Source organism: Aphelocoma coerulescens, chromosome 6 (genome assembly GCF_041296385.1).
Source record: "Aphelocoma coerulescens isolate FSJ_1873_10779 chromosome 6, UR_Acoe_1.0, whole genome shotgun sequence".
Taxonomy (NCBI): domain Eukaryota; kingdom Metazoa; phylum Chordata; class Aves; order Passeriformes; family Corvidae; genus Aphelocoma; species Aphelocoma coerulescens.
This window is the reverse complement of record NC_091020.1, coordinates 5,458,539-5,482,432: the sequence shown is the minus strand read 5'-3', so window position 1 is coordinate 5,482,432 and position 23,894 is coordinate 5,458,539. Positions and strand designations below refer to the sequence as shown.

Here is a 23,894-nt window from a genome sequence, read left to right as displayed (position 1 = left end):
AAGGGTGATCTTGGCTCTGCAAACAAGCTCTACTAGGGAGCCCCTTAGATCTCTCAGGGTCCAGACTAAGCATTTCAGTATCCACAAAGATGAGAATTACTACATTATTACATTAACTAATCTGATTAGCCCATATTACACCCAACACTTCATAACTGACTTGAGCACAACTATGTATTTTGACAAAAAACAAGTGACCAGTAAAGCACAAAAAGTTCTGCCTAAAGAAGTGCAGAACTGCAATAACCTCCAACTACCACATTCCTTAATGCAGGCTTAGTGTAGCTGTTCAGCAAGATGAACACTAACATGCATTCCTAAATCACTGAATAAAGTGCATCCAAATAAAAAAAAAAAAGCAGAGATGTCATACACTGTTTCTGTTTGCAAGTGGTTCCCTTAAATTAGCAGAAAAAGCATTAAAATTTTACAGCCTTATCCACACGTACTAGCATCGTGCAGAAGGCTTTTTTGTTTGGTTTTAATGAGAAAAGGAAGAAGGAAGGAAGGAGACTAGAAGTTTTTAGAATATAAACTCCAAAAGAAAGAAATTAGAAGATTTAGAAGATTTTGGGGTGGGAGAGGAAGGAAATGAAACTTTCAGTGGAAATGCACACTACTAGAGAACTGAGCAAATTTAGGAATAAAATGAGGAGAAATCACTTATAAAACGGTTTCTAAACTTCTAAATGCTACAACACTGGATACAATCTTTCAGAATACTTAACCTGAATTTCAGCAGTTGTCATGAAATAAATTTCTAAGCATATCTAAAACTTCCAGTGGAATATGAGAAGCATTAGTAGGGATGGACAGGTTTTTTGCATGCAGTTCGCTGGTGTGTGACCATCAGTGGGAACCATCACAGATCCTAAAAGAAATACGACCACCAGTTGGCAGACACAATGAACAGAGGAAAATATGTTACCTACCTCTGCTGCTCTGCATCCTCCTCTCTCAAAATGTCATAAATTAAATCCTAAGCTATTTTTAGCTTGAAGTTTGCTGTTTCTGTTACAAACAAGAAAAACAGAGCTTTCTCCTCCCTTCAAATGCAACAAAAAGATGTTAACAACCCCTTCATATCTTGGCCTGTTTCCATCCTGCCTGCCTCCTATGGCAGCTATAAATTATTCTTTCAGATTATCTGAGATTCTGGGGGAAAAAAAAAAAAAGGCAGTACTGGGTAGACTATGACACAATCATAGTTAAATGAATATGAAGTGATTAACAGGACAGGCAGCATCAAGGAATTATTTCTTAAGAATAGCTTTATACAGAATGTGACACCGGATAATGAAGAACAGTTCAACAGCAGAGTAACTACCACAGGGCACAGATAAGGAAGGCTGTGTGATATTCAGAGAATATTATAAAACATGGAAGTGTACTTGCATAAAATTGCATTTAGGGATGTGAAAAGGCAGAGGAACTAAAAGGACACATAAGGTTTTGTTGTTTTTTTTTTAAATGACTGATGCAAAGTAATTCTGAAAAAATAGAGGAAAGGTCTGCCTCTCTTGTACAAAATTGGATAATGCTACAGATCTGCTACAGATTTGAAAAAACCTACAGGAAATATCAGACTGAAAGATCAAGGGCAGAATTAATAACATTTTATATTAGTCTAATCTCAACAAGCATTTTCTGTATTTAGGAGGGAATAACTGCATCATCCAGAACAAGCAGTGCCACTCTACCAAAATGAGCCTCTCTCCCCATTGAGTACCGAAGAAAAACAAGGGAGACTAAGCTTAGAAAATTTATTCAGCTGTAGATGGAAGAAGAAATGCTCATCAGACTTATTAAAAACCTAAAATAACCTATTCAGAACTACTTTTCTTTTAAAAGTTATGATTCATAACAAACATTGGCTTGATACTAATTCCGAGACAATTATATGAAAAGCCTGCAACTCTGTAACTTAAGGTCTCTTAAGGATCAAGTGTCAGAAGACTGACAACTGCTCAGTGCAATCAGTGGTACCTGAGTCCAGGGGAATACAAGCAAAGAACTGCACAAACTTCAATCAGCTATTTTATGCCATCAATCACAAACAGACATTAACATAAAGCCTACAAAGAATACCAATGATATACACAGGAATAGAGTTAAGACACAAAAGTCCATCTCATATAGCTCTTCCAGAGGATTCAACAAAACCCAAAAATAACCCTTAAAGCCTGTTATCTTTCTGTTAACGGCCCATCATTGTCCTGCCACATGACTCAGAGATAACTCCCTCCAGACTATCTTCTGTTAATGAGCCTAATCAACACTTGGCCTCATGACTCATTACCCCATTGTGAGATGCTCCACCCAGAGGGAGGAACCAAGCATCCCATCGTGGATATAATCTGAGATTCTGAACACCAGAGACACCCTTTCCACTGGATTTCCAGAGGACAGGAGCTACACAGCCACCACTGGACTTTCTGAGGAAGAGCAGGCCCTTTTTCTATAGGATCACTGCTTCAGAGGGCTGCAGCCACCATTCTACCAGACTGCTACCACCACCCTGCCAAACAGGGACTCAGGTTGTATCTTGACACTGTCGGTTTGAACCAGTGTTTTCTTTTACTTTTTTCCCTTTTCTTTAATTTCCATTAAATTGTTATTCTGACTTGGTGCCTCCCACTGGTTTGTTTTCAAACTAGTACACACCCACAAAAAGAATTTTCTCCAACAGCTTTACTGTAATATCTGATCTGCTGCTGCTTTCCATGAATTAAAAGTAGTTTCTGATGGCACAGGTTTCCATTAAAAGGCAACTTCTGTTCTAACACTGTGACATCATACTGTTTCCCACCATGCCTGGAAAAACTTCATTTTTAGATTCCAAGGGAAGGATTACAAGACTAGAAACAAATTTTTAGTTTGTGTGATTTCAGACTTTTTGGGAATTCCTTGCATACTCCACATTTGTATTGGGACTTCATTTGGTGGGAGAAATGTGCAAGGTTTCTCTGGATCTGCTCTGAAGGTCTGCCCATCACCCTGGAACAAGAGTACTATAGGAAGGTGAACTATGGCTTTTCTTGCTCTTGTCAGGAGTCACTGATTGGTCCCAATTCTTCAACTAAAATATTATTCCCTGTTGCCTACTCAAGTTATCTTGCATGATCCTTAATCCCATCACAGAACTTCCTCAGCAGTCTCTGAAGTCTTCATGTATTTAAGATGCCTCAGGCCAGTTTCTGGAAGCAGCTGAACTGCATGGCACCTGTGTATACATTATAAAATATTTTTCTGTTCATAGTACTGAAAGCAGCAGATTCTCCAGATTCTACTGCAGATTGATTTGCCTGTGCCCACATTTCCCATTATCAATTTAGCAGTGGAAACTGCTTGAGGGAATTACACAAATCCTTACCCAAGACAGACATGTAATACACTGCACTCACTATGACTTCATTAGGTAAAGAGCAGCAAACAGAACTTCTGGTAGTGTGGAAAAACACAAAAGGTGGAAAAGATTTCAGGTCTATGAAATAAAAGCAGGTTTCAGAAAATAAGGCAGAAAAGAAGTTAGGATTTAGCTCTGGCTGTGAAAAGATAGAAGAAGATACAGTTATACAGGAAGCAAGGACATTAAAAACAATGGTTAGAGTTTCTAGGTTTGGCCTAGATAGATTTTGAAGTTGCAAAAAAATATGCTTAGCAAGATAGATAAGTATAAGCTTAATAATGGAATACTGTGCATTGTTATGTCAAGGCATAAAAAGCAAGCACTGTGCATAGCAGAAGTATGTGAGCTGCTTGGGGATTGGTTGAGACAGCTGCCTGTAACTTTTAGAAGCACACTAATTGGCTAAGAAGCTTTTAAAAATGCTCTGTAACCAAAAGGTCTTTGGATGCCCTTGACGGTATGAGCTCTGTACCAACTCTGTCTCAACTCTGGATATGAGACTGATAACAGAGTAAAATAATAAAAGGCTCCTGGAGCACCTGACCAGGCTCCCCGTCCCGTTTGTCGCTGAAAACACCGACATGGTAGGGAAACAACAAACTGGACACCAGCAAAACTCTCTCAGTGTCTAGTGACTTATTACCCATTATTTGAAATGTATTTACCTTAAAAAAATTAATTCAATTAAAAGTGCTGATGCAATTACAAGGAACAAAATACACTTTAGACAAATTGTACTTTAAGAAGGTATATAAAAGGGCAGAGAACACAGACTTCATTTCACACAACAGGAAAGGCTCTGTGTCATTTGCAGGCAGTACTTGAAGAAGAGAGAGATTTATTCATGCATGAGGAGGAACAAGAAAAGAGATGAACAAGGAAATGTTTTTATGAAAACGAGGCACTTCCATTTCGGCAAAAGAGGAGCTACTGTTACAGGGATTTAAGCATTATGATATAAATATGTCAGAGCAAAACTCAAGACAGCATAGGGGAGGCTGAAGGGAAGGCCCAACTGCTGAAATAATCATAGTTTGGGCAAAGACATTAAGAGAAGGACACAGAAGTAGCACAGGAGTCTGTCATGCATGCTCTTCAAGAAGACAACAGAAGGGAAAAACAAGATCAAGATCATAGGTTCTGAGAATTTTGTATATATAAACACACTTCTGATGCTTTTCTTACCTATATGGTCCTTGAAAAAGTTGAGCTAACTCTGGGACTAAAAGACCCAAGTCTTTTCTTGCTGGTTTTCTAATACATGATAAAATTAAAATACTTAATAATTGCAATTAACCTGTCATTGCAATTACACACCATCATCAGGAGCAGAAAATGTACATACAAAGGAAGGAAATACTGGCACTTCAGATTTTCCATCCATACCCACTAGGTTTATTAAGGCAATTTTGAATAAAAGAGTACTAAAATAACTCAGAAGAATCAACATTAGCAAACAAGCCTCAAACTCTGTTTCCAGGCTAATTGTATAAGGGAGGAGACACTAAAGAGTCAGTTTACAAGAGCAGAGTTGAAGATAAAACTTAGGATTTATCAACATGAATGCAATTACAAGCATAACAAAACCGGTTTCCCAGAAATTCATGCATCAAATGCAACAAGCACATTTTAATTTATGAATTGGTAGACTTCATATCATCATGATAAATGGATGACAGTAATTTTTAAACTTAATGTCACTGAGTTGTAAAGATTCATACCCATTCTTCCTTGCATAAATTAACTATCCAAAACCCATAGGCTGAGACTGATTCTCTGTTCCTACAAGGTGTAACAAATCTATGAACAACAGTATCATCATTTATAATGTTTCATAATTACAATGACTTTTTTTTTACATGAGTCATTAACTCTTACTTTACTTTATAAGGAACAGACCTTCACTTCAACTATTTGCAATCAGACCTCTTTTTCACTTGTAGAGACCTGATTTCATATCTTTTTTTTTGCTATGTAGTGTTATTTTCCTTTGAAAAACAGTATCACATATAAATTGCAAGAACAAAACACAACTGAAACAAAAAAAATACTATTTCAAGAAGATCCATGAATCTGAAAAGACCAATACACTTACAAAAACAATAGCATTTTATTATTAAATGTCATTCATAAGAATTTTAAAAAAACCCAACAAACAACAACAACAACAAAAAACCCAACTAAAAAAACAACCAATAAAAAAATTTTAAAATTAAAAAAAAAAGAAAAACAACAAAAAAACACCACAAAAACCAACCTTCCAAATGCTCACAATTCTCCTTCCCTGAGTGCCAGTGAGACAGGCAGGATTGTCAGAAACATCTGACTTATCAATCAGTCAGAGAAGAAATTTAAAATAAACTTTGAAGTAGGCCATTCTTTTGTACGATGCAGAGTTTTGAATCACCAGAACCACTAGGGAAGGTGTGCTTACTGTATTTCCTAACAGTGTCCTGTAACTTTGAATGCAATCGTGACACTCCAGGACTAATCATTTCCCTCACCACCTGCAAATTCATCCAATCCAACTCACAAGTGAAGAGTGATGCACCAACACAGCACAGAATCCATTTTGAAACAAATATGTTATTTAAAAAGGTATTTTTCACCCCCTGTGCCCATGTTGCCATGTGATGTACAATACTATTTTCTGTAGAAGAAACTGAGCCATTAAATATCAGCTCTGGAATTCCTTTCCTTGTAATTGGGAATATCCTTCCCAATTACTGAGTAATTTCCAAAAAAAGGTAGATACCATCTTCTATTACACTTCTAACTTTTCTATTCAGACAGAGCAATATATGAATGTTTTAATCCCTCAGAACACAGTAACGGTGCTAATATTCTGTGGAGCAGACCAAGAACGGCTTGCAGTGTTCCTTACAATTACTCCTAATAATTACTTCTTTGTACATGAGCTAGTAATAAAAAAACCTTCCCAAAGCAAAATAAGTGACATTGCCACAGAGAAATACCTTCTCAACAGACCACTTAAGAACAAGCATGACACTTGAAGTTTAAACAAATTAAATTAATATGTGCCAAAGGGTTCTACCAAAGCTTACAGAAGATGTTCTATGCACAGTTTAAAGCAAATATAGGAATATTTACCTTTTCTGGACCTCATGACAGGCAGGCCTACACATCAGTGCTACCTGAACTAGTTTCTGCTTTTACTTACTGTGAAATTTTGTCGATCATTCAACTGTGTTCAACCAAGGAATGTAAAATAAACAAAAAAGCTAGGAGTCTTCTCTGAAATGAGCTGATGATAGATTTACACAATTATTATTGGAATGCTTAATTTTATTCTTCAAGTCCAAGAAATTTTGAAAAAAAAAAAAATCTGAACTGTGCCCTTTCAATGAATCATAGCTGTATAGATAAAAATAAACATTTAGCTCAATGAATTTGACTGAAGATTTTTTAACCTACTATGAGATCTCCTGAGTTTTAAAGAGATTCATGTATTTTATTCATTAGCAATTGACTTGTTTAATCTCTTTAGTAACAGCTTTAGCTATACTTGCATAAATTTCAGGAAATTTCAGAAACAGGAAAGATTTGCACTATAAGCAAGAGGCAGGTTCATAAAACACTTCCACTAAAGGCTGACTTACACAGGGAGAAAATAATTCTCAGGTTACGCTTCACTGTACTAAGATGCTGAGATACACCAGGAGAGTAACTCTATGAATAACCAGGCACAATTTGCAGTAAGTTCTTCTACACTCAGACCTAAGTCACTTGCCAGGAACACCAGCTGACCTTGTAAAGCAAGGAGACCTACAGACCCTGAGGAAAAGTCCGCATCCCACATCAGCAGACCCACAAAGGGCCTGAACAGCCATCTCTGCTCATGCTTTTTGCACTGTAATAGCCACATCCTGATCATAAGGAAAAAACACCACTCAGTTACTGGGACTCCACTCCAGCAGTTTCCAGTCCCCACAGTGAAGATACCCAAATATTTCTGAAGATAGCAAATAAGCTTTAGAGCAATGAATACCCAAGCTCTGCCCCTTTTTAGGCAAGAGTCTACCCTCATGTTTAATGAGCAAAACATAACTTGGGAATATGAACTTAGTTCTGACTTCACTTACAAGGGTTTCCAACTACTGACATGTGCAGAACCACTCATGTTTCCTACTGCTGCATAAACCAAATAGTTCTAACGAATGGAACTAAGCCCAAAGGACATGCCCAGAGAGCAATGGGCAAGCACAGGGCCCACTGACCATATATAGGAATTAAACCGCATTTAACAAAGATGAGACAAATTTTTCCTTCCTTTCCATGTTATGCTACTTTAAGAGAAATCAAAAAAGTAGAATTATACAAATTTACATGTGCTTCCCAATAAAAAGATTTCTAAACTATGCATATGAAGGTATATGTTAGCAGCAACAACACAAAAAACAGGCACTGTGCAAGTGAAATGCTTTTGTTGAATACTTTTCATCAGTGAGGGTAGAACCTTATTTCAGAACTGGAATCTTTAAACTGCAAAAAAGTGAAACAACTGTTTTCCTTCTTCCTTTTAAATGCTTAAGACACTCACTGCTTCAGTAAAAACAGCTTATTACCCAAGGCCTCTTCACCAAAGAAATCTGTAAGTCCATTTTTGTGACAAATATCTGTGACTGAAAATTCCAGAAATTCTAATGTGCATTCCACAGCAACTGGAACACAGGGTTCACAAGAACCTCATATTTAAGGTATATGCCCAGGGATATGCAAATTCCTTTCCTTGGAGACTTCTCACAGCTGCAGAGAGAATTTGAAACTGTGGAGGTAAATGAGGCTGGGAGGATGGATAAGTGTACCCCTGTCACACCCACCTGGTCAGCCCCAGTGACTTCTGCCCAGCTCTACACCATGCACAGCAAGAACATCCACTGAGCGGGGACATTTTAAACAGCAGCAATGGTTTCACAAATCCTTTTACAGCCCTACCTTTCACTGGTTTCCTATTGAAAGGTGATAAAAAGTTTTCAAAGTATATAAAAGGACAATTGGATTCTGAAAACTATCATACCTGATACAGCAAGGAAATCATCAATACTTGTTATATCATCCACAGCTTCAGTAAGAATACGGATGTGATTTTCCCATGTACTCCTATACATCTCCATGTTGTTTTTCACAACTTGACTTTTGGGTCTGGCAGCAAGAGCTAAAGCAGCATTAATAACCTGTACCAAAAATAGACAAAACCAACGAAATAATTATTTCTTCAGAAATCAAATCTTATGTTTTACTTAACATAGCAAAGCAGCATTCCTGTTCTCCAAACAAAAGCTTTGCTCAGCTTTTGGTTCCATTCTCAAGCAGAAATATCAGTCAGATGTTGCTTAGGCCAACTTCCATTTTAGCTTCATAAATTAAGAAGCTGATGGAATAGGACAGCAAAATCCCAACATTTTATTTTTAGTTGGAGAGCTCATACTCTTCCAGTTTGCAAGATATCAAATACCAGGAGGTTTTTACTCACGTACACTTCAGGCACACACTTACCAGAACAGCAAACATCAGTTCTGAGTATTAGCTCTTTAACATCAAGAGCTTATTAGGGAGTATCTCCACTGAAAGAGAGAATATCAACCTCTACCATGTAAAAGTAGGAGGTGCTGCCAGGACAACAGGCATGTCTTTTAGGATTAGAGGCATGGGACATACATCTAGATAAAAGCAGCAGACTGATACTGCTAGATCAGTTCAGACTAAAACCAGAAATTATACCCACATGAAGAGGGTAGATTTAATCTCTTTCAGAAAAGACTAACTGAAGATGCAAACACTAGCTCCCAAAGTGATTCTTTCTATAGATACCTCTTCAGTCCATTAGCTAGAGAGTTTTTTTCCTAATATGGAAGTTTATTGATGTTATATACATAAATATTTTAAAATTAAACTAACACATATACCAGGTAGAAGCTGAACACTAACCTCTTCTCCCTTCTGAATACTGCTTATTTTTCAAAGGGAGAATGACTTTAAGACAACAAAACACCATGTAAAACAAAACAAAGAATAAAAACAACATTTGCTGAGCATGGGACAGAATTAAAAAGCATAGGAAAAGCAGCAGGAAAAGAAGAATCAAACCCACATCCCAAATAAAATATATTACAAGTTATCTTTTGCTTTCTGAAAAAGGAAGCCGTTCAAATTGCACATTGGTCCTGGAAAGAGCCATAAAAACACTTTGCAAAGTACCTTATTAGAACCAGATATGCTGGTACAGTAACGACAAGAATTCTGCCTTCCCCATTTTGGTCAGCTGGGCTCCTGACTTGCTAACATTTGTTATAGTACAGGAAAAGAGCAGAAGCTCTAATACTGTCAGGAGCAAAAAGCATCAAGGCTGGCATCAGGCACCCACCTATGTACTGGGGGACATTTTTAGAAAAGTGGGGATACAAATTGTAATTAATAATTTTTCCAATTCTAACTGTAAACATTTGAAAATGTTGGAAAACAGGTTTCAAGCAATCAGCACATATATCTCTGTCCAAATCATACATTTTGTTAAGATGCATAGCACATCCAAAAAGTCAGTCCAGTGCCAATCCCTGTACAGTTGCACATACAGTATCACCTCCAGTTTCTCTATTTCAATAGCAATACCCAAGATACATTAACTTCCCAGATGCAGCACAAAATATAAAAGCCCATTTCTGTTTGGCTCTACAACAGCTTCCCCAACACTTTTAAAAGTAAGAAATTTGCAGGAGTTGAGGCTTTAACTGTTTTCATTCCTATCACGCTTAATCCAATTTCACAGGATCAATTTTCTAAGCCAGGGGCTCAAAATTTCACCTCAATAATTCTTAGGTCACATTGGCCCTGTTTTGATTCATCATACAAACTAGTTTAGGTTTTAAAATGTGTCCATCAAGACTGAAATACGGAACAGGTAATTTCTCACTTTTCTGTTTAAGCCTCTAATTGGATATTAACTGAAAGTCAAACTGTTTCTGGTTGAATACAATAATGTCTTTTTCTTACTGCATTTTCTTCTTTGTTTTGGCAGCTACCATGTTGGCTCTGCCAAAAGTAACAATGAGACTGTGCAAAAAGTTGTTTCAGTATCAGAACCAGCATCTGTTATCTTGCCAAAGATAAGAAGAACCAACTTTTGTCTCACCAAATGCAATAAAGAGGTGAAGTGCTTGGGAAGATCACTAAAACTGTTACAGAATGTAGCCAACTTTATCAGATGGGTGCATTTAGAAATCCTGGTGACTCCAGATATTTCTGGAAATAAAGTCCCAAAGCCTGCAGTAACTACAGCCCAGGCAGGCAGGCACCCTTCTCTAACAGCACAGAGACTGCACTGGCACATCTGATGGGCTGAGGCTGCACAAGGGCTGCAAACCATCACCTCTAACCACCCCAATAACACAAACCAGAGCATTTACCTTAGGCTTCCCTCAGGAAATTTAGAGCTACAAGTAAAATCAGTTCCATACCACACAAAGGCAGCTAATCCTGAATTAATTATTAAAGGTGACACTGTTCCTTATGGTTCCCCTGGCAAATTGCTCTAATGCTTAATGGCCTACTAAGAAAAGACTTAATTCCACTTTGGATAAACATGGCTTCCCCAAGCATGGAAACAACTCACAGAAAAACATACCACAGAACAATTCACATTGATAGTAAGGAAAAAAAAATCCTGTCATATCTAAGTTGCAGAGCACACGATAGATCACATGTCTTTGTCCTGCCAGAAAACCAAGTCAAAGTACGAGACTTATGAGCCAAGCAAGGCTGCTGAGGTTTGAGCACAGATCTACTGTGAGCTTTGTTCTATCTGGAACTGCCCCAAAGCCACAATCCACAGAATGCATGGTTCAGATTGCGTACTCTAAGAAACTTGAAGACATACATTATCACATAAGTAAAATGGAGACTTAAAACCCTCTTCTTCTGTAAAAAGAAGAAAAAAAAAAAATCAAAAAAGGAAAAGAAAATTTCCTATCAGGACACACTCAGTCCCACCAACAAGCAACCAAGTTGAAACCACCACTTTCTTAGCCTACATGAAGTTTACTAGCTTTTCTACCTCACTCTATAATTCTACGGTGTAGATTTATCATCTGAATTGGCCTCAAGAAACAATGAGAGCAAAACTCATCAGAAGTCTCTGTTTCATCACTGCTTCCTGATCTAAAACAAGGTTAACATTTGTTACTGGCTAATTAAATATAGCCTTCTTCTACTTTATTACAGCATATTAGGCTGTTCAAATTCCATTATTACTTTTTCCCCATTTGTATTTCTGCACACAAATCTCGCAGTTCAGGTTACCAGAAAGCTGCTACTACTCCTGCTCACTGCTGGGGCATTTCACTTGGAGCTAAATTGGCAGTTTTCAAATAAATCCTTGGACTTGTGAGCAGAACTTAGACGAGGACAGCATCTGCTATTATTAACTGCGCAGCAGTAATATCCATATGTCTTCATCAAATACATCATACTCTATACATTCCATCAAATGAAAACTAGTCTTTAACAGAGCCTTGATTACACAAGTTGAGAGAAGCTTGAGGACAGGGCAAAATGATGACAATAATAAGATGATCCAACCTTCTGCCTAACTTCTGAACAGCTGGTTGTGACATAAAAATACAGGCAAGTGAAAATGAAATCTGAAGCGTGCACAGGACGTGCAGCTTTCAGGGACCTATTCCTGTGCATACTGGGCTAAAACAGGGCATGTGGGGGACAGAAAAATGAAACACCAAGACCACAACAGGCCCACAAGCCCACACCTGGACACTTAAGACTGTGGCACAGGTACTCCTTTATTGCAGAAGTAACAGCTTGGAGACAACAGACATGCATCCTGTCATACGAGGCAGGGAAGCAGTGTTCAGTGAGATGGTCCCTTTAGAGGAGGATGAATCATCCAGCCCAAGGTCAGGCAAAGGAGACAACCCAAGAGTAAAAACTGCATATGCAGGGTGGGATTAACATTACAAGAGAATAATTTTACAGGCTTTCAATTAAAAAAAACAAGGAAAGAAGCAATGGCAAAGGTCTGTTATGGCAGTGACTACAGCAGAAGAAAACTAGAAATTTCTTAGAAATTAAATATAAGGATATTCTGAATACCAAAAACTGTTAGCCCCTCTAACCAAAACAAGAAACCTATCTTAATTAATAGCTTGAGTTTTGTTTGGTGATTATCTTTCTTTTCAGATGAACAGAAGCTGGCCAACCAGCCTTATATTCATTTACACATCCAGCAGATTAATTTCCAACAAAATTAGGTGGGCAAATACACCAACTTGACACAGTAACAGCAGAGCCAAGTTCAGTCAAATATTTCTCAAATATGCTCAGGAAATTTACCTCCAGGAACAGAAGGGTCAGTTCCGCCCTAGTGTAAGCTACTACAGCAAAACTGAAAGAACTCACCCCAGGACAACACCATTTAGAACTTGGCCAGAGTTTTGCTACAGGAAGGTAAAACTTTGTAGCTCCATATTTTATTGCTAAAAGAAGTAAAACAGAATGGTTGCATTCAAGGTGAACAGTACATCAGTGTGTCATTTGAGTGTAATTTCTCAAGATCAGAATTCATGTCTTTGTTTAAAAATCAACACTATCCCACGCATCTTATACTGATCCCAATTAAGTCATGTAATGTGACCAGTTTCTTAGCATACCTGAACAAAGTTATCGAGGTATGTGCATGGATAACACAACAAAACACAGAAAACTGGTTTCTGAGCTTTTAGAAGGTGGGTTTTTTCTGAGCTGTTAGTAAACTAAACACCTCCTGCTACATCATAAAAGAAATTGCACTGCTTGGGACTGTAAGGAAGAAAACTCATGTCCAGACGGTTTTGATGGAAGAGAACCTGAGGTTTTTCTTCCTTCTTTCAAAAATGATCACCTGAACGTCTAAATACCAGTCTTGCAGCTGGGGTGGAGTAACTTACTCATCATGACACAGTCTGGGAAGTGGCTGGCTGGGGGGCAGCTCTGCTGGAAAAGGACCTGACACCCTGCCCTGTGTCAGCAGCATTCCCCAATGAAAGCTGACAGCACAGCAGGCTCAAAGGGCATGGCCATGGCTGAGCAGAATAAGAGGTGACACTTGCTGTATCACACCTAGAAAACTGTGTCCACATGTCCAGTTTTGGGCCCTCTGATACAACAGTAAGGCACTGTAGCTGATGTTGAGGTGGACATAAAAGCTACACTAGTCATAATCCATAGTTGAGAAAGGTAGAAAGATTGAGTCTGATTCTGGGAGACTGACAGTCCAGCTGTCAATCTCCTCAAGGCACGTTCAGCAGAAGGCCACCAAGACAGGTATGGCCTAGAGCTCTTACTCTGCAAGAAGGGAGAGAGAATTGAGCTTTTTCAGCCTGGGGAAAAGGTGACTTCAGAGGGCCCTAAGATAGCCCTTCAACACATAGGAGATTACCAAAATGGCAGAGACAGGCTCTTCACAGCTATGCATGGTGGAAAGGTATTCTGACAGCAGTCAGACACTGAGGGAAGAGCTGATGAGACACAGCACAGATGCACACAAGAGCAATTTCACACCAATACCAGTCAAGCTGTGGAACAAGTCACCCAAAGAGTTTGTGCAGGGTTTGCACCTTTAAGAACAAATTTTTTAAAATTACGGTTTTCAACACTTGATTGGTCAAAGTTTAGAGAAAGGTCAGAGTTCAGTTTGAGCATTGAAACAAACAGCTGTGAGCAAAAGGCTGTAGACATTCTAAGGTCCCTTCCAACCTGAACTACTCTTGTTCTGAAATGCAGTTACAGAATCATTGTATGATAAATACTGACATCAATTCCATCTGGGGCAAGAGTGACTCGCTTCCCCAGGGTAACCTAAGAAAGGTAATAGAAATGTAAACAGAATGCAACAACATCATTACAGGATTTCCTAGGTCACTACTAGGACACAAGGGTCCTGCTAAAAAAACCACAGAAACATGCTGGCAGTCTGCTATTATTGTTATTTTAACACAAAATTGTGGGGAACTTATTTCTGTCAAGCTGTGCCTTGTATTTCTCTTAACACAGTGGGAGAGCTTAAATATCCAGATATACCCAGCTCTGCAAAAAAGTGTATCTATTTACTACTAACTCAAAAAACAAACTTGGAAGCAAAAAAACCCCACTATAATGGTAAAAAGGTGCAAGGATATGTGACACTGTTGCTTTGGCATCTGACCTATAAAGTAATTACTGTAACACAGATATGAAGAACCTAAAACGATTTAAAAGCTTTGAAAGCTCAGTATCTTGTATACAACATACTTAATCATAAAATGCATTTCAGTCAATATAAATAAATAAAAGTGAGGTCATGTTGATAACAGCTCTAGTCAATACAGACACATTCTACACAAGGGCTAAGTGCATTGCAAGAGTAAATAAATTCCTGGCTGTATTCGTTAATAAAACCAACTTTAATTGTTTTGTAAATTCAAAAGGTGAAATCTAGCCCCCACTGAAAACAGCTGAAAGTGGAAGCAGAGTAAAGGGAGATTGTTTAATCATTATATCAAAAGTGACATATCAAGACAAAGCAAGATTGCACCTCCACAAGAAACTTTCATCCATTTCTGATCATAGGAGAATTTCCATCCAAAGCCCACTCCTCTCCTCACAATATCCTGGAAAATGCTATCTCAGCAGCATTATCTAGTAGTGATATTTATGAGGAGGTAAGTGTACAGGTGGTACATGACCATAAAGCTTCATATTATGTTCAAGATTAGCACATCTATTGCTTCAGACAGAGATTCAAAAATCCAACGAGAAACAATGATGCAATATAAGAACTCAGCAATCCCTAAAATACTAAATGCAGTGGTGAAAACAGTTAAGACAAATTATGGTACAAGACTGAAATTTCAAAGTCTTATTTGCAACTCCTATTTTGGCAGAGCTAGTACTTAAAGAACTGAGTAAGATTCTGTTTCTTTCTCCTTTCCCACAATTTAAAGCAGGAAGGAGGGATCTCACTCAAGGCACTTCATTTAACAATGAATGTAATTGACTATGTTTGGTAATAAGTTTGGTAAGTTATACATGGGTTTACTTGTGCTGAGATTACGAGGCAACTCGAAGCTCCAAAAAAAAAAAACCAAACTGTGAACAAAGAGTTATATTACCTCACCTTCAAATATAGCAAAGGCCTTCTTGATGACAACAATTAAGGGAAGATTTAACTTCTACATGATCATTAGAAGCTAACAGCCAAGGAACTTGCAACTAAATTAAGAGCATACAGGTAAAGCAATCCCTCAAGAACAAACAGAACTGTGGGCAAGGGGGCAAGCCAGCAATTGTACAAACATTATTGATCTGATACACACCAAGCAAGAAATTAAACAAAATTCTGCATGGCTTTATCTCCTGGTGCCAGAGCAGTGGCTGCCAGTGATACACAGAAATGTTATTATTACACTGGATAAGTTTTTTGTATTTTATTAAAACAAATTGTGTCATTTCACTCAAAAGCATACCTTCCAACATAGCCCAGCCCTGTTGAGAGGCACAATGCACTTTTCAGGAACAAAACCAAACACACACACACACACAGAGTCCTCTAAAGCTCCTCCTACCCCTGTACACGTCTGTGTTTTAGTTTTCTATAGGGACTACATGCACATTTCTGAATGCATTTGTAACCCTTCTATCCTTCTACAGAACATGCATTCCCATTATTTTAGTTTAAAATGTCACAAAAGCACAAAAGAACTGAAAACACAGATAAATATTCAATATTTACATTTAGGTGGATAGTCTATTTAGTATTTGGAGACAGACAACAGAATAGGCCGAACACTTAAAAAGACTGATTCTTAAATCCATCCAACAGCTCTTTCCTTCCAGAACTTACTCACCTGACCTGACAAGTGAAGCAGACAGCAGAACCCAAAATATATTGGGCTTTTTTTGCAGGTTGGATTGCAGGTGTTGTGGATGTGCATGGAATCATAATTTTTGTTACTTTCACTTTCTCTATTTTGCACTACTGAAACTCAAGTACAGAGAACAAATAAACAATTCTGTTTCTGCCTTGCTGGAAACAGTATCTGTAAGTGACCCACAAAAGGTTTTGGACAGGATATTCAAAAGTATGGGGGTGGATTGCACAAATCTCCTAGTTTATTTCAAGAACTGAAAGTGCATTTTTTTGACTCAACCAAAAACCACTGTTCCTCAAACTGTATTTTTTGTATAGCTATACACCCATTATCCAGGATCTCACATAGGACCCCGCAAATCATAGCACTGGGCAAATACATTAAATAATTTTAGCTGCAGTTTGAATGTTCTAACTTAACAATTACTTCCTTTGTAGCCAGAGTTTGTTTATATGGGGGACAATGAGATTCTTCTCAGAAAACAGAACACTTCACCCAAGTTTATCGAGCCTTGAGCAATGCATTCTCAAATAAAATTTTGATTTCAAGATAAGCATATTCTTAAAATGGAAGGCTAAAATAATCCTTAAGATTTACCAATACATGCAAGAAGAAATAAAAAAAAGCCATTGAGTTCTGCTTACAATGGTTTTGAGTATAAAATAACAAAACAAAACACAGTGGAAGTCATATCTTCAACAGTGCTCTATCTGGAACTGGAGCTCAGCTACCTACAGTTCACTATAAACATATTTACCTTTGTATTCCAAGCCTCTTCATGCAGCAAAGCTTTTTAGAGATGTAAACCTTTTCTTAGGCTGTGTAAATGCTCCATCACAGCACACCAATAGTACCAACTACATTGGGATAAAGCTTCTTCCCACTGGGGATAGCTGGGTTTGCTGATCAAACTGGGATAAGCCATGCAGCACACATCACACTCCCACAGCTACGGTACAGCTTCCCAGAGGATGCAGGCATAAAGAAAACTCTCCAGGGACTTACACAGTCTAAGGACTTGATCTCAAAAGGTGTTCAACATAGAAAGCCCCCGTGTCTAAATACAACACCCATAATTATCAATCAAATTAGCTGCATACTAAAATTACAACATAAAACTGAAGCTTATGTCATTAACCTTCTGCTTACTGGATTTCATATTCAAGTAAATCTTTAGTCCAATTTATAACGTAATGCATATAAACAGAAAGGTCCTTGTGGACTATTCATCCATTTACCAAACTTCAGAGCGATGAAATAAAACTGTACTGGAACTAGAACAATTGCAGTGTAACTACACTACAGTTACAGTCCTCGAATATTTGGTAAGATGAACACACATATGGATTACATTTATAAACTGGGGGGGAAGGACATCAGTAAAGCCTCAACATGTATGACACAACTATTGCTTCATGTGTATCTTAAAAGTATGTTATGCAAAATCCCAAACAAAACAGCAACAAGAAAACACAAACAACCTACTAAATTGGTATTATTTAGTTCCTCATTCCCTCTTGGGATTTCTAGCAAAACCATCACCATTACAAACAAAACTCTTCTTTAGTTAATTATCTAAATGGCCCTAAATTTCCTGTAACATCTATGAGCTACGGTATGGTTGGAGCTGAAGAAATGAAGAGCTGAAGCCAACAGCAAGCTTTCTACCTCACAAAAAAACCAAGTTACTGAATAGACAGAGCAGAAAGCTTTAAGGAGAGTTACACAGAGACAGGGACATGGAGGTTGAAAATCCATAATGTGCCTGTGGAAAGAACAGGTAGAAATAATCTGGTGAAAAAGTGGGATTCACTGGCACCCTCAAGGATATTCCATGTCACTCACACAGTCAGACAAGCTCCAATTTTTCATCTCTTTCTGCCATAGTCAAAGATGTAAGCTGCAGCAAACATTATCATGCCCTTTCTGGTCCTGGAGGTCTCTCCTGTCCTCCCAAGGCCTCACTCCATTCTCCTGGCCCCTCACTGCAGGCTCCAAGGACCTTGGCTAAGGCTTTCTTTGCTGCAGCCTACAAACACCCCAATCTTCCTGGGCTGCTCCTCTCTCCCAGTTCAACACAACACAACTGTGAACAGACAAATAAGCCAACAGCCCACACAGACCAGATTCTTCCTCTAGCAGGATTAGTGCCAGAACACTTCAGGTGATATGTTTGTCATCACTTACAGCATGACCAGCAAGGGAAAGAGCCTGCTTGGGTTAAGTAGGAACACTCAGTACTTGTGGTTTAACCCCAGCCAGCAATTGAGCACCACACTTGAAGCTATTCATGCAAGCAAAGGAGAACAAGGAATTCCCATCTTCAGGCACACATCCAGCCAACCCCAGGAAAAGAGGGCTCCATCACTGGTTTTACACACAAAGTCATGTGGGCTTGTTCTGACGTTCTTATTATAGTCATGTGGTCAGAACACTCTCTACAGTACATCCTCTTACTGTCCGGTCAATTAGAGCAAATGCTCTTGTCCAGGACAACAACTACCACCCTGTTAGCCAGGTCTCATTTCCATTCTTGGGTGTCAGAAGCTACACAGGATAACAGTTCAATATTCGAGGAAGTTACTGAAAGAGACAGTTAAAATTTGTGGTAGTCTGTTAACCCACTGCTTTTGTGATGCCATGTTCCCCCTCCTGCTCTCCCCTGCCCTTAGCCTTGGCCACTCTCTCAGGCTCTCTTTATTGGTTCCTGTACCCCAACACCACCCAGGGACTGCCCCTGAGCCCCTGACAAAGCCCCCCTAACGCCCAGACCACAAGGTCTCTCTGCCTCTAGGGATCACGGGGACAAGATGTGACTAAAGTCCTCTCAAACCCCTATGAGAGACTCTTCTCACCTCCTCTGCCATCACTGGTTGTAATGCTGATAGCGGGATGGAGCAAGATCGCAGGATGTCCGAAATGGACCACGTGATGCAACCGAGTCACATTGCCCTAAGCAACCTCGCTGAGCTCTCAGGAAGCTACAGCCTGCTAAGCAAAATCTAGCGATTACAACAAAAATTCAGAATAAGGTTATGGCATCCTAGCTAAACATATTGTCCACATCTTTTTCTGCTAGGGTGCCAATACCAGTACATTTAGGAAACAAAACATGAAAACCGACACCACTGAGGTTTTCATGGAGCTCTTAACAAACCCCAAATGATCTACAAGTACACATCAAGTTGTCTGTGTAGCCTACAAAATCCTAAGAATAGTTTTGAAAGCACTACAATCCCATGACACAGATAATGGCATGACCTTATCTGAAAACTGAAATTTAATTCTCATCAATTCACCAAGTAAAGATATACTGGTGGGAAAAGAAGCTTGGTAAAAAACACCTGGAATTACTGTTTGCAATAGCAGCAACAGCTTTATGATGTAAAGGAAAGCTTTTCTAACTCAGAATCGTAAATCAGACTCTGCCTCCATGTCAACAATAATGCACAGCCATATAAGAGATACAGGAAGGAAACAAACTGCTGCTGTACTTGGCTACTTTTACTATAATTTTTAAAGCTGCTATGACACATTTCCTAATCACTTTTAATTAGGAATTTAGTAAAGCAGGCAGTCAAACTGCCAGATATTTTTGCAATATGAATGCAAAATGTAACACAGAAAAACCCCCTGCAGATCATGTCACCTCTTTGCCACATTTAATGACACTATAGCATTGTAGTTTGCACAAAGAAATCATGAAAACACATGAAGGGTAGTCATCCATTGCCTTGAATTTGATGCTATTGCTATAAAACCATTTAAAAGCTCTTCTTAAAATCCTGGAAGCTCAGAGACCTGAATCAGCCAACATCAGTAACATTTGCCCTTTCACCCCTCTCCAGGTCAGATACTCCACAGATTGATGGAATGGCAGGGGCTGGAAGGGACTGCTGGAGGTCAGTCTGGTCCTGCCCAAGCAGGGTCACCCAGAGCCAGCTGCTCAGGACCGTATCCAGATGATTCCTTTAATATCCTCCCTCAGAGCTGTGCCAGAATTTCCCCAAATCACTGAAGTCTGACCCTGCACAAAGGGAAAGGTAAGCATGAAGGGAATAAAAAGAAATTGTTGTGCCTTTGCTTTCCAAGCTCACGCAGAAGGTAGTACAAATCTCCAAAAAGCTTGTTCCTTAGCTGCAGCTCATGGGACACAGAGGCACACACAAGAACGTGGACCATACAGCCCGTCCTATCAACTGCGCAGCTACAGCAAACTCACGTGTACCTCATCCACGTCCCTAAGTGCTTGCCAAACTAAGTGCTTCCATCTGTTCCTCACCTACAGCCCCAGGTCGCAGCGGTGCAAGCAACTGCAGCCACCCTGACCCCTAAATACAACACCACCAATCTGTGACGCTCAGGCCCTGAGGTTCAGCCACCCACTGTAGTTAGGGTGAGAACCCACAATCTCTCTCTTCAGTTATTTGCATACTTTTATATGACTGGTTCATGTTTTCCCCTCCCTGTTTTAGGTATAAATTTTTTTAATATTCATTTCCCTTAGTTAATATGTAATAGTTCTAGAAGGCTCTGTCGTACTCAACATTCCATTGGTTTCTTCCCTAAGTCCCTCCTATGTACGGCTCCCATTGGTTCCCTTTACCCTCAACCCCACCTCCTGTCAAATATCCCATTAGCTGTAATCCCTTTCCCTGCCTTCCCTATCCCCAATATAAAATCTCTGGACCCTGTCAAAAATTTGGCTCTTCGTCCCTGTCCCTTCACCTGAATAAATCTCAGCGTGGAATCCATACGGAGAGTCCCCTCTTTTTATACTTCTTCACCTCTGCCTGCGTGCGCTCACATTCAGTTCAAGGGGAAGTTCCCTCGGGTGAGGAGCACACCCCGTGTGCCTGCTTCTTTGTGTGTGTGCCTGCCGTAATGCAGTCGGTCTGTGGCTAGACCTCCGGGCTCTCTTTGGGCTAGCACGCAAACCCAACACCAGGTGAGTGCAGAGTGCTGAGCAGCCACAAGGATCCCCATCACACTGCCAGTGTTCCAGCTGGAAGACATCTCCAGGTGAGGTGTAAAGCTGGTAACAGAGATGCACAATGCCACAGAAGAAAGCCAAGCTAGATGGATCCGTGGATCAATGATTTTAGCTCCTTGCTTCAACAACAGCAATGAGTCCCTGTCAACCTGTGCTATTTACACCTCTCTGTTACTGCATGCTACAGCTATTTACATTCTCAGCTCTTTACTACTGTCCACCCCTCTCTTCCAAAAACCATGTCAACCTCCATCTCTTAACGGGGTATTATTTTGCTGTCTTGTACTACTCTAAGCTTTACTACCCTCCTCCCCAGACTCAGTAGGTTTTTTACCACAAAAAGTCTCTAATAATGATACTTTATTGCCATTATTCCCTTCCTGGCATTTAGCTGTAGGACCGTCACTAAAAAAAAATGTAACATCTCAAAATAACTTACAAATTCAGAAAAAAAGGATGAAGTTGAAGAGATAAAAAAGAAGTATCTTTCCAGGAAAAATCCTTTCAAATTTTAAAGGCAAAGGGAAAAATAAATGGTTTATAAAACATTCATAGCACTTTGGTGCAATATGAATCTATCACAAATGCCCTCCAGCAACTTTAAAAAACTCAATCAGTCTCATGTCTTATGTCCACTGACTGCAGGTGAGGCAAGAAGAGGATAAAACAGGACAGCTTCTGTATTGTTACAGAAGCTGAGGCTACTCAGGGTTTGCATTTTTGTTTAATATTACAAAGTGAGAATTTATTGAGGATTCTATTCTAACACAACAGATACCAGAGGATGAAAGTTAAGACTGAAGACTTCAAGGCATTTTGTAGTTAATTATTCTCTCTCCGAGTACTATCATAAAAGAGCCAAGCAGTCACAGTCAGCATGAGACTTTCAGGGGAACCTAAGAGTAACAGTGGGGGTTTTATTTCTCCCCTTCAAACTGTTTGTTGGAGAAGTTCAAGCCAAAGCAATCTAAGTCTATTTGTACAGAAGCATAAAGTACTGTACCTTCCAATAGGTTTTGGTGTTTCACAGCTTTAGGATTCATAGAATCCAAATAAGCTTGCTACAAGGTTTTTTAAAATAACAAACCTCAATTTCCATAAATGGAGCAAGATAACATCCTACAAATACTAGTGTCAATCCATTATACTAGAGGATATAAGAAAGATTTTTTCCTTGTACCATTTTCAGTCCTTGCCATATAGCCAGACAAGCTGGCTTTGTACATGCCCCTTTAGCGCAGATTGCCCTTCACATGAACACTGCACTGCTCTGATGGTACAGAGCCACATCCATCCAAACAGGGTCACACGTTGTCGGGACAGCTGAGGACTACACTAACAACTTTTTCCACGCAGTGTCTCCTGGTAGCCAGTAACAACAGCTCTCTAATACTGGACATTGCCTTCTCTCACCAAAGCTGTGTCACTGCCAGGTCAAGCTGGCATCAGTCAATGAAGTCTGCAGTGCCCCCAAAAGCAGCAACTGCTCCTCCTCTAGACTGCCCTCACTCCTTCCCTTGAGCCAGGCAAGCCTGTTGAGGCATCCACACAGCAAACTACACTGGGCAGCTGACCTGAACTAAAACTTAACCTTCCTGCTTCCCAGGTGGATTCACAGCAGTTTCCTGACCCAGACTGCTGAGCAGCTATGTGACTGCTACTCATGAGAGAAGGGGCAGAAATGAGAGCTTGGGAGCAGGGACAGAGGAAAGTCTCCAGCAGCTGATGCTTTAAGCCAGACCAAACTGGTTGTGAAACCAGGATGTATGAGAAGGAACTAAACACAGGACTGCTCAAGAAGTCTACCACAGATACTAAGGTTAATGACAAAATCTTCATTATCTTCAGCAGCACTGTGTGTGAACTTTGCAACATGGTGAAAACCTACATGAACAACTTCACCAGAGTAACTTTCCTTTTGCTTTAGAACTAATATTACTAAGGCACAATATATACTCTTAATTAAACTCTCCACTGAAAGGCTAGAGATGATACCCAAGAAGTCTGATACTGTTGGATACTAACATCTGTTTTCTGTCTTTTAAAGCAGATGGTAGAGAACTCACTGATTTACCATGTTCTCCCCCATTACTTCTGCCCTGTATTTGAAGGAAACTATATTAATACAGATAAAAGGAGATGCCATACAGATGGTTCAACCAAGAAGATGAAACTGTGGTTATTAAAGTGATATTCGTGAAGAGTTTTTATGAGGTTAATAAAAAAATCTTCTTCAGTGTCCCCCACTATTTAATGTGCCAAAGCAAATAACAAAATGGATGATTGATTTTCTCTCATGAAAGAGTAAATACATAGGAAATGTGAATTGCTAGCTTCAAAAATCTACACCATCATAAAATACATACTTAAGCTCTAATACCTGAAAAATGCAACACATGAAAAGATCCTGCCCACTGATTAGCTATCAAGTCTCATTTTTGTGAACAAGAATTTTCATGTTTGCTAGTACCTACTTTCTAAAAAATTACACGGAAGGAAATAATATCCATTTATCTGTATCAACAAAAAAGGGCCAGACAATTTAAGTGTAAATCAACACATAGCTCAAAGGAAG

The 23,894-nt window shown here is 39.2% G+C and overlaps 1 protein-coding gene across 13 annotated transcripts in view; it reads right to left on the bottom strand.

Annotated features, from left to right (window-relative positions):
* Positions 1-23,894, bottom strand: part of CTNNA3 (catenin alpha 3) — a 438,881-nt gene that overhangs the window by 125,387 nt on the left and 289,600 nt on the right. For all 13 annotated transcript variants that reach the window (XM_069019044.1, XM_069019041.1, XM_069019045.1 and 10 more), the window contains one exon: positions 8,448-8,604. In XM_069019044.1, the coding sequence (XP_068875145.1) occupies positions 8,448-8,604 (157 nt within the window). The remainder of the gene's footprint in view (positions 1-8,447; positions 8,605-23,894) is intronic.